Source organism: Pseudorca crassidens, chromosome 17, assembly GCF_039906515.1.
Source record: "Pseudorca crassidens isolate mPseCra1 chromosome 17, mPseCra1.hap1, whole genome shotgun sequence".
NCBI lineage: Eukaryota > Metazoa > Chordata > Mammalia > Artiodactyla > Delphinidae > Pseudorca > Pseudorca crassidens.
Genome location: NC_090312.1, coordinates 16,037,625 through 16,052,931, shown reverse-complemented (window position 1 = coordinate 16,052,931; position 15,307 = coordinate 16,037,625). Strand labels below are relative to the sequence as shown.

Below are 15,307 nucleotides of genomic sequence, written 5' to 3'. Positions count from 1 at the left end.
TTAAGGAGACTACTTCTAAATTACCCAGAAGGTAAAGAAGAAGTATGAAGGATATTAGAAAATATTATGAATTGAAAACTTGCTTTTCCAAAATTTTAATATGAAGCTTTAAAATTAATTTATTGTTCTTTTTAAACTTTAGATAAGTGTTTATGTAATTAATTTTCAAGAAGGAATGAAAAGAATGAAATACAATGAGGTTATGAGGATCTATCTGTCTTTTTTTCCTCTCCTCTATACTGTGAGCTCGCTGAAAGCTTATGAAACTATTAATTTGTGACACGTTGTGAGTGCTCACTAAATGTTGATTACCCTTGGGAACGAATGCATTTGTAAATTAAGAAATTATTCACTGTGACAAAATGCATCATCTTGATTTACATTTTAAGCTGGAAACATTCCTTTGGTTAAAACAGTGACAGTCTTTCCAATGAGGTCATTGTGTGGCAGCGTTCATTTTCCTTACCTCTCCCAATGTCTAACCAGCGCTTGATCTGTGTGGTAGGTCCCTGCGTCTGGGCTGCAAGGGCTCCCTCCCCTCGACCCACCCGATGTCACCCAGATCTACCCTGTTCCTGCCAGCATCCGGCCAGTGCTGAGTAAATACCAAGTGGAGGTATGGGGCCCGGAAGGACTGGGTTGTTCTTTGGGACTAAAGGGCACTGGTGCTTTGCAATCATGCCTGCACTGTGTCAGGGGACTTGAAGGGTGGGAAGGAGACGTGGCTGATCGGACGGAGCCACAGGGAGCTGCCCCATCCTTTCCTGGAAGAACATCCTGTGGTTCTCAGGCTGGCACAGCTGACGTTCCCACACCTGAGCCACACCTGCTGGCGCCTCCCTGGGCCTTTGTGTGGCAGCCCTGCCATCCTCTCTTCAGGTTCTCTTCTGGGGAGTCCGGGAAATGAAGAAGGTGCAGCTCCTCTCGGTGGATCGTCCCCAGGTCCTCATCGAGTGTGGCGGGCATGGAGTCAAGTCCTGTGTGATCCAGAGCTACCAGAACAACCCAAACTTCAGCGTCCAGGCAGATGCTTTCGAAGTGGTGCGGGTCTCTCCCCTCCCCTGCCCCACCCGCTCATTCCCTTCATCTCCATAGATGCGACCCACTCCTTCCTGAACCTGACTTGGGGAGATGTTTCAGAGTTTCAGGTGCCCCACTACTCACAAGAAAGAACAGTTTAATTCAGTAAAAAGCCAGAATTGCAGAATGGGATAAAACAGACTTTTGTTGTTGTTTTGTTTTTAAAGGTTCTGGGTGTAGATCGTATAGTAAATCAAAGAAGGTGACAGTGGTTCCCAAAGTGTGGCCCCCAGTTTATCAGCATCACCTGGGAACTTATTATAAATGCAGAGTCTCAGGCCCTGCCCCAGAACTACTGAACCAGAGACTGTTGGGACTGGGGGATAGGGCCCAGACACCTCTGGTTTGACAAGCCCTGCAGGTGACTCTGATACACACTGGAGTTTGGGAACCACTGGCCTGGAAGACACTGTCACGGAACTTACTACAATGGTTAGAGTTTTAAAAAATTATTTGTACATAGCGTGTCAAAAGCAATGTTTGACACCTGTGCTTTTGTTTATTTCTGTGCTCTGATTTGGAACCAACTGTGAAGTCAAAGTTTGCTTTGTCTAACCCAGTCAGTTCCAATGGACACAGATTCTGAATCAAGAAGGACTAGAATTAAAGAATGTGTACTGTGTTTGCAAACCTTCCAAATCAGACATTGTTGAGCCTCGGGGTCCACCAGGGTAAAGAAATGGATGGGGCGCTGGCCCCTCACGCTCAGCTCCATCTTAAATGGCTCAGTTCTCATCTGCTTTATATCTTGGGTCTGGATTAATGTTCATCTGAGATGAAAGTTCGGATAAATACAGTAATGACAAAGTAAGAGGATTGAAGACGACTGCCATAGAGAATTTGGGAGTGTGTGATTTTTGCAATTTACACCTGGGGTGAATTGTTAGTACCATCCCTCATATGTTGGGTAATGACTCCCTGGCTTGAGAAGGCATTGCTCCAGGCTCTGGCAAGCTGCAGGGGTGACCTGTAGGGAAAGGACAGGCAGGGACAGAGGAAGGATGGGTACCTGGCTCGCTTTGGTCCTACACCCAGACAGGTCAGCCCAGGCAGTGCCCCACTTCACCCCAGCCTCTCCCTGCAGGAGCTGCCTGAGAATGAGCTTCTGCACCCCCCCCTGAGCATCTGCGTGGTGGACTGGAGAGCCTTTGGGAGGAGCACCCTCGTGGGCACCTACACCATCAACTGCTTGAAACAGTTTTTGTGTAAATCCAGGGAGCCCCTTGCCCTCACCTCACAGGTGGATGGAGCCCAAGTTGTGCAAGGTAGGAAGCTCCTTCTAGATTCTAGCACTGTGGGCTACAAAACCGTGGTGCCTGCAGGATCTTTCTGAAGAATTTCCTGCGGTCCCCCCTACTTCTTTTATTTTTTATTTTTGGCTGCGTTGGGTCTTTGTTGCTGTGCGGGGCTGTTCTCTAGTTGCGGCGAGTGGGGGCTACTCTTCATTGTGGTGTGCGGGCTTCTCATTGCGGTGGCTTCTCTTGTTGCGGAGCACGGGCTGTAGGTGCGTGGGCTTTAGGAGTTGTGGCGCACCGTCTTAGTTGCTCCATGGCATGTGGGATCTTCCTGGACCAGAGCTCGAACCCATGTCCCCTGCATTGGCAGGCAGATTCTTAACCACTGTGCCACCAGGGAAGTCCTGACCCAATGTACTTTCATTTTGGCTATTTCAGATTCATTAATTTCCACTGAGCCTTCTGAGACCCCCAGCTCTGCTCAGCAGCTCCCAACAGATCAAATCTTTGTGGATATTGGGCCGCCTCCCACAGTGGTACCTGACTTGGCCCAGGTTCAGGCAGCCAGCCTGGTTGATATCCCTGACGCATCCCCTATGCTGGAGACGGAACACAAACCTGCAGCCCAGGAGCCACCAAAAGACAGAAAAGCGAAGGTCGGAATGTCATCCCTCTTCATATTCACAAGGCACATTAGAGTTTGCTCAGAGGTTTTAGATACTAATCCTCCCACCTACTAGCTGTGTGACCATGGCAAGCAACTTCACATTTCTGAGCATTAGTTTCTTCATCTGTAAAACAGGGACACCAATACCCACTTCACAGCATTGTCATAGAATCAGATAAGTCAGTGTATGTGAAATTAAAGTGCTAGTCAAATGTGACAGCAGTATTTAATTGAACAGAAACTCTTAATTCATTAGCTTGGAAAAACAATGGTTTCCTCATCAAGGCTTATTCCACAAATATTTTGAACCTACTTTGTACAACGTCACGTGGGACCAAAAAGATGCGTCTTCTGGTCTAAATAAAAGTGAGACTTATCCTCAGTTAGCTGAGATTCTGGGAGGGGAGAGGGATAAGTACACAAGACCATAAAATGGGGACATGAGTAATCTTTTAAGTCATAGTTTTAAGGGCAAAATCCTGGTGTATCTAGCAACTGACTTAAAGAAGAAAGCAGGTTTAAGAAAGTCTTAAGAGATGACCTGCCCAGCAAATTATAAAAGCTGAAATAAAAGGCACAGTATGGTAGATGAATGGCTATTTTCTCAGGCTCTTCCCATCTCATCCAGGCTCAGCGTGACTCTCTGACAGCCCACGGGGTTCTCTCCATCCCACCAGCATTGTACCTGCCACTTTATGTTGCAAATTTCAGTTTGTTTGTTGCCACCATAAAACTGTGGGCTTCACCAGGTCATAGATGATTTTTAAAAATATCTCTGTATCCCCTGCACTTGATAGAGTGGCTGGCACATTGTAGATACCTGAGAGATGTCTGAGAGCAAATGAATGATAAGTACACGATAGATTTGGCATGACACAACTTTCTCCCCAAATGCTTCCCTTCTGCCACGTATGCATCACACTGCTTCTCCTATCCCCCCATCACTTATGTTGTAGGTGTCACTTATTTGCATCTGTTCAAATCAGAAGTGATGCTAAAGGGGAATTGTCTACCTATGTCACTTAATCCTCATGACAGTGAAGTGAGCAGGTATTATTGTTCCTAGTTGAGGAAACTGAGAATCATAAAATCATAAACGTTTATATTATGTTTAGAAGCTAATTCCTTTTCTACTATATCACATTGTATCACGTAGCCTGCTTGTCTCCTCCACTGAATTCGAAGCTTCCTAAAAGTAGGGATGATGTCTACCCCTTACATCCCCAATGTCAACCACAAAATCTCATACCTGCTTGATAAGTGTCAAATAAACTCATTAATGGATGACAGATTATTAAACTTTTATTGATTTAAGAGGGACAGAGAGCTGCAATCACAAAACCTGCTGACACCTCCATCCACTTGCCCGAGGGTACCTACATGTCCTCTTCCTTAGTAAACCACTTAGCCACCAGCATGCAGATCCTTGACACCTAACAATCCATCCTTTATCCCTTGCCAGGATGCCAGGAGACCTTCTCGGAAGTCTACTAAAAGGAGAAAGAGGACCATAGCGGATGAATCTGCTGAAAACGTCATCGACTGGTGGTCGAAATATTATGCCTCCCTGAAGAAAGCACAGAAGGTAGACTCTCTCCTGGCTGTGAAGTCAAGGCTTCGATAAGAGCACAGCACCATTTAGCACTCTCCCCCACCTCAAATCCTGCATTGTCCCCTCTTTTAAATTCCGCTATAGGTAGGCCCTACTTGGGTGTGGTTCTGTTAACTGCTGAAGGGTTCAAAGCCTGAAAGGACCAAGGGTCCAGTACTGCCAAATCCTCAGTACTGTCTGGCTGGAGCTGGCCCTAGGACACAGGCTCTGCTGTAAATGCTGGCAGGATGTGCAGTCTATCATGGCATCCAGGGAATCTGCCCACCTCAGGGAGGTCTAGCCAAGAGAAATGGGTCTCTGGACATGTGGGCATCAGCGAAGGGGGCTTCAGGTTCACCTGGAGATTCCAGGTCAAAGGGCTGCAGGTCTCCAGCAGATTTCTAAGTTCATATGGGAAATTATCAAAGTAAAGGCAGAGGTCTTGGCCTTAGCAAATGGGAATAATCAGCAGGGTCTCATGCACATGGAATAAGAAAGGGATTGAGTTATAAAGCCAGAGAACCAGTGGGGAGTGGGTCTGGAGACACAGGCAAAGGCTCAGTGGCCGAATCTGGTAAGACTTCTCTTCCCTGAGTAAAAATGGAAAGGAAAGTTGTTCAGATGTTATCATCATATTTTATTGAGTAGCAACTCTTCTGATTCTTTATTTGGAAAGACCACAATTTCTTCATCAAGGACTATCCACAAATATTGACATATAGTTAAATAAACAAACTAAGTGTTAATCCCTGCTTCCAAACACCCTCGTTTTACTACAATGGACACTACCACTTCTGGTGAGTGTTCAGCCCTTTCCTCTTTCTCTGCTAACCTCCCCAGTCCCAGGACAAACCCAACAACCCAACATGCCAGCCCATAAAACTCATAGTTGCAGATTGAGGTGATGCTCCAGGGATGTGGAAGAACAGCGGGGAGAGGGGTTGCTTTCCCAGCAGCTGAGAGGAGGCTGCACACAGAGGACGAGGACGGCCACAGTTTGGCGGCACCGGTTTTGGAGGTGTGGGCGCCTCTTCTTTAGGGCAGGGCATCTCCCTGCACTTAAGTCCTACGTCTTTACAGTGAGGCTTCATCTGGGGGCTACTGAGGACTGTTCGCATATTCTTTTAAAATGCAGAGGGCTGAGATAATTGAATGAGAACTGTTAGCAGTCAGGGTTAATAAGTGAGACAAGACAGTGTCCATCATCTCGTCTCCCTCTTTTCTCAAAGGAAAAGGAGAGCAATTCCAAGGAGCAAACAGGCAACACTGGTAAGTGGCTGTTCTGGGGACGTTTGAACATGCATTAAGGCCATGTGAGTGAGCAAATGTTAAAATGGGAGCCATGGGCGCAACACTGGAGCCCAAAGCCCTCATTTCCCTAGTGAGGAAATAATCCCAGGAAGATGACGACACTCGAAAGAGGTCACATAGCTGATTTGAGCTGGATGGAGACCAGATCCCAGGTCTCCTGAGTTCAGTTGAGTGCTGAAATCGACCCTTTGGCTCAAGTCCCTATGTTGACAGTCTTAATGCAGAAACAGCAGAGTAAAAATAGGAGCAATCTGGGACGACAGGCCAAAGCCAGCACGATAAACTTTAACACAGGTGACCTGCATTTAGCTTCCAAAACTCAGGTGACAAGGTTTGGGTAGATCTGGTTTGGCAAAAGCTCAAATGAAGAGCCCTGGGATTTGAAATGACCACAAACTTGATGTAAGCCAACGGTAAGTCTTGGCCTAAAAACAACAGTAACACCAAGTGCTGTTTCAGGTGGCACAAAAAGTGAGAAAACCAGAGCCAAGCTCAGTTCCTCAGGCCACTCCTACTAGCACATTTAATTCTAAGACCAACCCCATGACATAAGCAATCGTATCTTGATTTGCAGATAGTAAAACAGAAGTACAAAGAGGCTGAGTAACTTGCCCAGGTCTAGGCAGCTAGAAAATAGTGGAGCTTGGGTGATTTTTCTCCAGCATCTGCTCCTAAAAAATTACTGAATAATCTAAGTACATTTGTGACATTGTGTTAGACCCTTAGCATATTTGAGCATGAGGTTGTTGAACTAGATGATTCTCAAGTTCCTAAACAGATCTGAGGGGGAATGTGTCTAAAGCTTTGATGTCACTCCATCCTGGGTCTGTTCTTTGCTAGCTGGGTGACTGGGCAAATTACCTACCCTCTCCGTGCCTAGCTTGATGAATTCTTGCATGTGGCAGGGGAGGCCAACACATTGCCAGCCCCAGGGCATCCACTGACACTGCACTGCTGCATAAGTGGTATCTCCTCTGCTCCTTCAGTGCACGGTCTGCAGGGCTATGTGCAGAAATCCTACAGTGAAATGTTACTGTTTCTTTCTTAAAAGAAGGGTCATGACACATGCCAGAGCAAAGGGAAAGAGGGAGCTTGACTTTGTTTCTTCTCATCTCAACGGCGTAAGAAGTCTAACCATTTTCACTAAATGTCCACAGAGGCAAAACCAGACGAGGTAGTGGTAAATATAGATGGCCCGAAGAAGAAGAAAGACAAAATACTCAAGAAGAAACTCAAAGAAAAAGAAATCCCCAACCTGGCTGTCTTGCAGGTGTGTGGACACAGCCATCTTGGCCATGGTTAGGGTGGGAAACTCAGGAGGTGGGCGTTCTTTTAGTGCTTCAGTCAACTCCAGAATACCTTTGTCTGAATAACTTACTTTGTCTTTGTTATAATCATTGATGCAGAGTAACAAACTAACAAGCATGAAGCCAAGACAGTGGAGCTTGCTAGTTTTCTATTCTCTACATCCTCCTATTGAGAAGGGGCATAGCTTCACTTGGTTAGCCTGGATGCAACAATGTAATTTACAGTCCCCCTGGGTTCACCTCTCGGGGCTTGACATCATTGTGCAGATATGTACAGACTCGACATAGCAGGAGTTTTAAACTCTTACAAAAGTCAGCTTCGTCAGACCAGTCCTAACATTAGCCAGAGGCTATTAGCTAGAGGCATATTGATGGATATGAAAATTGGCATTATGAAAATTATGTACCTAGATAATGAATTTAGGTAAGTAATTTTGATGGGAAATTTGAATAAGTGATTTAATTATATTACTCAATCAAAAACTCAATCCAATTTTCCATTTCTAAAATATATATGTAATTTTCTGCTTGGAAAATTCATTATAATAAAAACAAATATTCCATCACTTTATATGTGTTAAGAATGAAATGTTCAATGAATATTTTTTAATTTGAATGTCTTCAGAATATTGTAGTCTGTATCCAAAAATCAACGACATCAATTAGCTATAAAAAGCTTTGTCACATTTATACTTATATATTATATTTAAAATATTGTCGGTTTAGCTATACTTCTTGGAATTTCAAAGTTTATCAAAAACGTTTTATAAATTTCAGAGTGGTACTTAGTTCTAGGAATGCCAAGTCAATCATATTCCTTATTTTGCTGAAGATAAATTAACAGCGCCTCTTAGATTTTTCCAAGGGGCATATACGAAGGCTGGTTTTGGAGAATCTTGGCAGTTTTCATTAAATCAATCCTGGGCTTTCCTTCCTCTGAGCACACTCTTCTCCCTTTTCCCTAAAGATATACAATGGGGATCTGGAGAGTGAATTCAACAATTTTGAAGACTGGGTGAAAACCTTTGAGCTGCTCAGAGGCAAGTCTACGGAGGATGACCATGGCCTTGACAGAGACCGAGTCATAGGAAAGTTTAAGGCAGGTTCCAAGGTTAACCCTTTTATCTGGCTCTCCTGTCCATAAATGTCGGATATGACTCAATTCTGTTGGACTGTGGTGTGCGATGTCTGTAAGAAAAATCCTTAATCTCTCTGCAGGCCCCTCCCTCTCTAGAACCCCACAAGACCTAGCCCCAGTCTTTCAAGGTATTTGATTTGTGGCCAGTAAAGTGGATCGGAGCTCAGTCTGTGGAATATGAGGAGGCAGAGTCATTGCCTAAAGGGATCACTTAATTTTACTCTGCTTTTCCCACCCCCTGACCTACCAAACATATGATTTATACAAGCCTATCAGCTGAATGATTAAATTAATCAAACAACACAAACCCTTCATCTGGCAGACTTACGGTGTCAGCACCACAAAGCAGTAGCTGACACTCACTATGAACTTACTGCACGCCTGGGCCCTTTATATGAAGGTGATGTGTTGGAAATCGCATGGGCATTGCAGCTTGCCAGTCTGGGTTTAAATCCTCATTTAGGATTTAAATCCTAACTAGCTTGTGATCTTGAGCAGTACTTGACCTCCCTGAGCCTCGGTTGCGGCATCTGAAAATAGAAATACTGAAGCCAAGATTGAATGAGATAATGGGAGGAAACACTAGCTCAGCACCCTGCATGTAAAAGGCACTCAGGATTCCATCTGATGCTACTATTCGTTTCTCACATAACAGCCCCGTGAGGAGGGTGGTACTGTACCAACACGGATTCACTGATGTACCATGAAGAAGCACAGATGCAGGAGGGTTATGTGAATGGCCTGAGGACATCCAGGGGACAAGAGTAGCACCACCCCAGGTCCTGTTGGGTCCCAGGCTGTGCTCCTTTTCCCAGCGCTATGCCCTAGACATTTTTTTTTTTAACTTTAAAAAACCCTCTTTATTTTGAATAGTTCAGATTCACAGAAAGTTGCAAAGATGGTAGAGGTCTAGTGGACCCTTCACCCAGTTTCCTCCATTGTTTACATCTTATGTAAATATCAAAACCAGGATATCCACATTGATAGAGTGTGTATATAGTTTTATGTAATTTTTATCACATATGTAGATTTGTGTAACCACTACCATAAACAAGATACAGAGCTATTCCGTCACCACAAAGATCTCCATCATGCTACCCCTTTATAATTATGCCCTGCTTGTGACTGTCTCTATCCTCTGGCAATCACTGACTTATCCTCTATCTTTATAATTTTGTAATTGCAAGAAAGTTATATAAATGGAACCCTCCAGTATGAGACTTTTGAGATTGGCTCTTTTCACTTATATAATGTCCTTGAGATCCATCCAAGTTGTTGCGTGTATCAATAATTTATTCCTCTACATGTTTGGTTTTCAGCGGGGCATATGACTATCTTGTTTCAACGGGTAGTGCTTTGTGGTTCCAGGGCTCCTTCTGCATCTACAAAAGCCCCGAGGATTCCGGCATCAAGGACAGCAAGCAGCTGAGAATCCAGCAAGGGATTCCATCCAACCACCCCATCAAAGTCCTGATCAGGGTGTACATTGTTGCGGTGAGGCATCCTTGTTCACTCTGAGGGGTTGTCTTAATCTAGAGCTGCCATAACAAAATACCGTGGACTGGGTGACATAAACAACAGATACTCATTTTCTCCAGTTCTGGAGGCTGAAAGTGCATGATCAAGGTACCATCAGAGTTGGTTTCTGGTGAGACCTTTTTGCCTGGCTTATAGATGGCCACCTTCTTGCTGTGTCCTCAAATGGCCTTTCCTGTGTGTGTGTGTGTGTGTGTGTGTGTGTGTGTGTGAGAGAGAGAGAGAGAGAAGAGGAAATCTGTTGTCTCTTTCTCTTCTTGTAAGACCACCAGTTCTATCGGATTAGGGCACCACCCTTATGCCTTCATTTAACCTTAATTAGCTCCCTAAAGGCCCTATCTCCAAATACAGTCACATTAGGGGTTAGGGCTTTGACACAGGAATTTTGAGAAAACACAATTCAGTCCATAACAGAGGGTATGATGTTTGGTTGGTAACATGGACCTTTGCTGGCTTTTCACTGAGCGAAAATATTTCCCAGGCTGAGAGGACTGCTCTGTGTAGCTTTATTTGCTCTCTGTGGTTGCCTGCTAGCTGGGCAGGAAACCAAGTAGCACTGAAGCAGGAAGCTCACAGGCAAGACAGCAGGAAGAACCAGGGCAGAACAGGGCAGCTGCCACTGTGCAATCCTCCCCCGCCTCCGGGGCTATGCCTCTGTTCTGCTGCAGTCAGAAATTTCATTTCCAGTGTATTTCCAAGAAAAATATTATCTGCCCTAGGCTTCCTCCTTTCTGATAATGAGAGCACTAAACACTAATTGTGAAACTTTTGGTCTGATTGCCAGGAAGCTTGGGGCCAAATTTGGTGCTCAATCAAAGCAACTGTGTACTAGACATTTATGGTTCATGTATTTGTTTTCATCTCCTGACCTTGGAGTTGATTTTCATAATCTTACTTGATTGTAGTCATTATATTTTATATTAACTCTTTGCTTAAATTGCCTAAAATCGTTTTTAGAAACCGAAATGAAACATAAAACAAAGATGAGTTATTCTTTAATGCCAGGGGACAACTAAACATCCCCTTTCCATCATGCAGTTCTCATGTTTCCTTTGTTATTAGCAGCAACGTCATCATGGCCATGACCACCATGTGCCAGGCATGTTCTAATCACTAAGGATATCGTGACGGAAAAAAACACAGTGCCTGCCCTAGAGGAAGTCACAGTCTAGTTGGAAAAATGAGAAGTAACTTGTAAAGTTATCCAATAAAGGATAAAGGATCCAATAAAGGATACTTGTAGTATCCTTTATTCATTCATTCAACAAATATTGGGAAGACCCTGTCCTAAGTCCTGGAGTTAATGTAATGAACAAGACAGACAGTATCCTTGCTCTCATGAAAATTATAACTAATTGGGTGTGGTGTGGGCATTAGGAGAGTATGAAAATAAACAACAGACAGATAAATAAGCAAGATGAATGTCAGAGATAACTACTAAATAAAGAATTAAAATTGGGGGATGTAATCAACTATACTTCAGTAAAAAAGAAAAATTGGGCAATGTGGTGACGAGAGTAAATGGGGAAGGGACAATTTTGGATGGAAACCAGGATCTTGACCACTAGACCATGGGGCCAGCAGGGGAGGGACAATTTTGGATGGAGTTTCTCCTTAAGTAATTGACATATAGGTTGTTCACAATTTTTAGCTATTAAACAACGTTCTAATGAACAACCTTGAAAATATAGCTTTGTGTGCTTATACCCTCCTGTCTGTAAGACAGAGTCCTAAAAATGCGATTGTTTCTTATCCAGCTCTCATCTCTGCAGTTTCTCCATCTTCTCCATGTCCTTCCTCACCAGCTCCCTCCCCTGGTCCTCCCTGACGGAAACAGATCATTACTCAGCTGGCCAGCGCTAAATGCAAGACTGATGGGGTCATGGATTCAGAGTCCACTACTTCTGGGAGGAGGCTTTAGGTCTATCCCATAATTTTACATATTAATCTCAGAGAGATGACATGTTTTGCCCAAGATCACATGACTACCTAGAACTGGAACTCAAATTCATGCCGTCTGCTTCCTGGTCCAGCAGATTCCTCTGTGCCAAGGGCTGCTTTCCACTGGGGAGACAACTCCAGAGAAAGTAGAACTTGGGCAAAGCTGATAACTTTTAACAGCAGAGTAGAGAGGCTAAAACAGTGGTTCTTAACTTTATAGCTGCACACTAGAATCCTCTAGGGAGCTTCTAAAGATCCCCAGGGCCAGGGCCTGTTTAATCAGAATGTCTGGGAATAGACCTCAGGCATCAGTATTTTTTAAAACTCCCGGGGGATCCCGGTGCCAGCCAGTGTTGAGAACCACTGGACCAAAGGGATTTTTTTTCTCTTCTCCAGGCATTTAATCTTAGTCCAGCTGATCCAGATGGCAAATCGGATCCCTACATTGTGGTCAAGCTTGGCAAAACTGAAATCAAAGACCGGGACAAATACATCCCTAAACAACTGAACCCGGTATTTGGAAGGTCAGTGGCCACCTGGATCTCATTGCATTGTCCGCTCTGCATTTGTTCTTATGGTGCTTCTGTAGGGTGTTTGGTGTGGATACGTGTGTGGGTCTGAGTAAACAGTGCAGGAGATTAAATGCAGACGCCTGCCCGGGATAACAGCCAATCAAGCCTCTCTTCATGGAGAAGGGCTGAATTCTTTCCTTGGTCCCTTCAGCAGCTTGGTTCTGCATGGTCTTCATGGCCATGGTTTTCCAATAATGATTTTCCCAGATCTCAAATTTAAGACACCACTTGAACAGTCATCAGATTCAGCCTCCTGCCTTGGAGAGAGTTCCTTTTTACAAACAAGATAACCAAGGCCCAGAGAGGTTTAGAAACTTGTTCAAGTTCACACAGCTCATAAGTAGAAGAGAAGGGGCAGACGTTTGGTCTTTTGTCTTCTACCAAAGAGATTTTTCCATCATATCATCTTGCAGTTCATTTGAGGTGACTCCTGCGGTCAAAAAGTGGAACTGCACCCCCCGCCTGTGTTTTGTTTTCCTGCAAAGTGTTTACAATGCATCGCACTTGTGTTATGTTTAGGTGAACCAGGCATTCTCCAGTTCACAGCAACCCTACCACCCCATTTATCTTCTAAAAGGGTATGTCACACATTGATGTTCCCTGCTTGGGTTTGTGCTCTTGACTGCCAATAACTCTGGAGTCAAGCAGACCTGGGTTTCACTCTGCCACATACAGGCTGAGTAACTTTAGGCAGACAGCTTAACCTCTCTGGTCCTAGTTTTTCTCATCTGTAAAACAATAGCAGTGATACTTGACTCTCAGACGCCTTTAGAAGATTAAATATGACAAGCACCTAGCATGTTGTCTATGATAGTGCATAGTAGATACTCAAAACTCATTAGCTTCCTTCTGCTCTCCCTTGAAAATCATTTTAGCAATGCACACATCTTACGTGTATTTAATGTCTTTTTTTCCGGAGTAACAAGGAGCCTGGGATGAAATCTTTATCCACCTCATTTAAATTCATTTACACATTTGTGATCGCTTTGGACCCTCTGACATTTGATCAGCGCCAGCCTCTTACATTTTGTTGCTCCCAAGGAAATAAGGCAATAAACCATCTTGCCTGTTCAGATGAAAGAGAATGATTTAAAAGACGTGCTGGGGAAACTCACCCTTGCTTCCCCGATCAGGAGTTGACCTTTATCATTACCTGCTGTTTACGTAACCAGCACTTCATTTTGTCAAGTGCTTTGCAGTCACGTTTTATGAGCTGCTCTCACCACAGTGCCATGAATTAGACTGGTTTTATAGCCTCCGTTTATGGCTGTGGTAAGCAAAAGAAGAGGGTGATGGAATAGTCCCTCCTGCCTCTGGCATTTCAGAGCCTCTTCCAGAAGCCCACCAGGTGTGGATGCTTTGTTGGATGTATATTTAATTGTTACTCAGGGACAGACATTGTTGGCTCAATCTGTGTTCCAGCAGGGAGAGTGGAGGGCTCTCATCCCCGACCTGGGGCCTGGGGAACTCCTCTTTGAGACCTCCCCATAGGAGGATATCACAGGCTCCACCCCTGATGCCCTGGCCCCTGGTCTGCTTTACTTTTCTTCATAACCTGTGACATGAATTGGTGTGTTTATGTCTGTCTCCCATCTCCCCGCTAGAATGTAAGCTCCATTCGTGCAGGGACTTGGTCTAGTCTGTTCAATGCTGCATCCCCAGCACCTAGGACAGGGTGTGGCACAGAGCAGATGCTCTTTAAATATTTGTAGGATGAGCAAATGAACAAACAGATTGACAAACTACCCTTCAGTCAGTTTTCAGTGGGATTTCATGGGACCCCATCATCCTGAGGGGCTACATGTCTGAAGAGTTGGTCAGAGTTGGTCGTTCCTCATGTTCTTAATAACCACAGTGCCTGGCACATAATGGATATCTCATAAATGTCAAATGAACAAGTGAATCAATAAAAGAATGAATGAATGGGCAAAGAAACAGTGAGACATCTTTGCTCTGAAGCTTTCGGTACTGAATGTTTCTACAAGGCTCAGTTTTCACCCATTTCAGGATGCATTCTCTTTTCTCACACCAGTGCTGTTTCTAGGGATCCTATCTCAATGACACACACACGTTGGTATAAGCCTAGTTTATCCCCGAATGACTGGAAGTCCAACCATGGTGAGCTGTTTTTGGTAGTTTTTCTAAGGCAGCGCTAATGAAAATTCAGGAGAGGTGAACCTGTGAGCACATAGCACACAACTCTGGGAGATGGACCAGAACAGTTGAGCCCTCTGTCCTCTGTCATGGTTGCCGGGGGCAGTTAAGCACTTAATAAGTCCTTCCTTGGTGGCAGCAGCTTGGTGACGGCCAAGCTCAGAGGTGGCTGGGGGCTTTCTTGTGAGATGCCTCTAGAATATCAGTTACAGTTTCAAATCCAAATCTTAGAGCCCCAGAGAGGCAATACTGCGTCTTCAGGTGGAAGAAACGAATTTCTTTTTTGCATAGCTGTATCCCTGGCCTGCAAGAACTGCCAGCCTCAGTCAGTTACAGGCACTGGAGCTGTCCAGCATCTCTGCTTCTTTCTCTCTGAGGAGGGCTAATTGGCTCCAGGCTGTGCTGTGATTGCTGTCCCTAGCAACCTGGAGAGTGAGAGTGGACCTGACGGTGACGGCAGCAGCCCAGACAGGCCTGAGGACAGGCAGGGAAATAATGGGTCTTCTATTCTCCCCTCCTCTGCGCATCCTCTCTGTCCCTTGTTTCCAGACCAGCCTTCCCACCTTGTCCCAGGGCAGAGACAGGAACAGCTGGAGAAACACTGGTGTATCCTTGATTTTGTTTTCAAGAACACATTTCCCTAAAATGCAGGCTTTCACTCCCAATTTAATTCTTAGTTATCTTCTCTAACGCTCAGTAGCACGGATAATGCGTTGTCACGGGAAATCCGACAGCATTGCTATTCCTTTCAACACTGATTGGGGTGAGATTGTGG

At 44.7% G+C, this 15,307-nt stretch overlaps 1 protein-coding gene across 1 annotated transcript in view; it reads left to right on the top strand.

The window, feature by feature from the left end:
- Positions 1–15,307, top strand: part of FER1L6 (fer-1 like family member 6) — a 147,756-nt gene that overhangs the window by 106,038 nt on the left and 26,411 nt on the right. The window contains exons 23-32 of the mRNA XM_067711323.1: positions 506–616; positions 880–1,041; positions 2,165–2,345; positions 2,754–2,971; positions 4,445–4,567; positions 5,803–5,842; positions 7,042–7,154; positions 8,159–8,290; positions 9,698–9,823; positions 12,203–12,330. Coding sequence (XP_067567424.1) covers positions 506–616; positions 880–1,041; positions 2,165–2,345; positions 2,754–2,971; positions 4,445–4,567; positions 5,803–5,842; positions 7,042–7,154; positions 8,159–8,290; positions 9,698–9,823; positions 12,203–12,330 — 1,334 coding nt within the window. The remainder of the gene's footprint in view (positions 1–505; positions 617–879; positions 1,042–2,164; positions 2,346–2,753; positions 2,972–4,444; positions 4,568–5,802; positions 5,843–7,041; positions 7,155–8,158; positions 8,291–9,697; positions 9,824–12,202; positions 12,331–15,307) is intronic.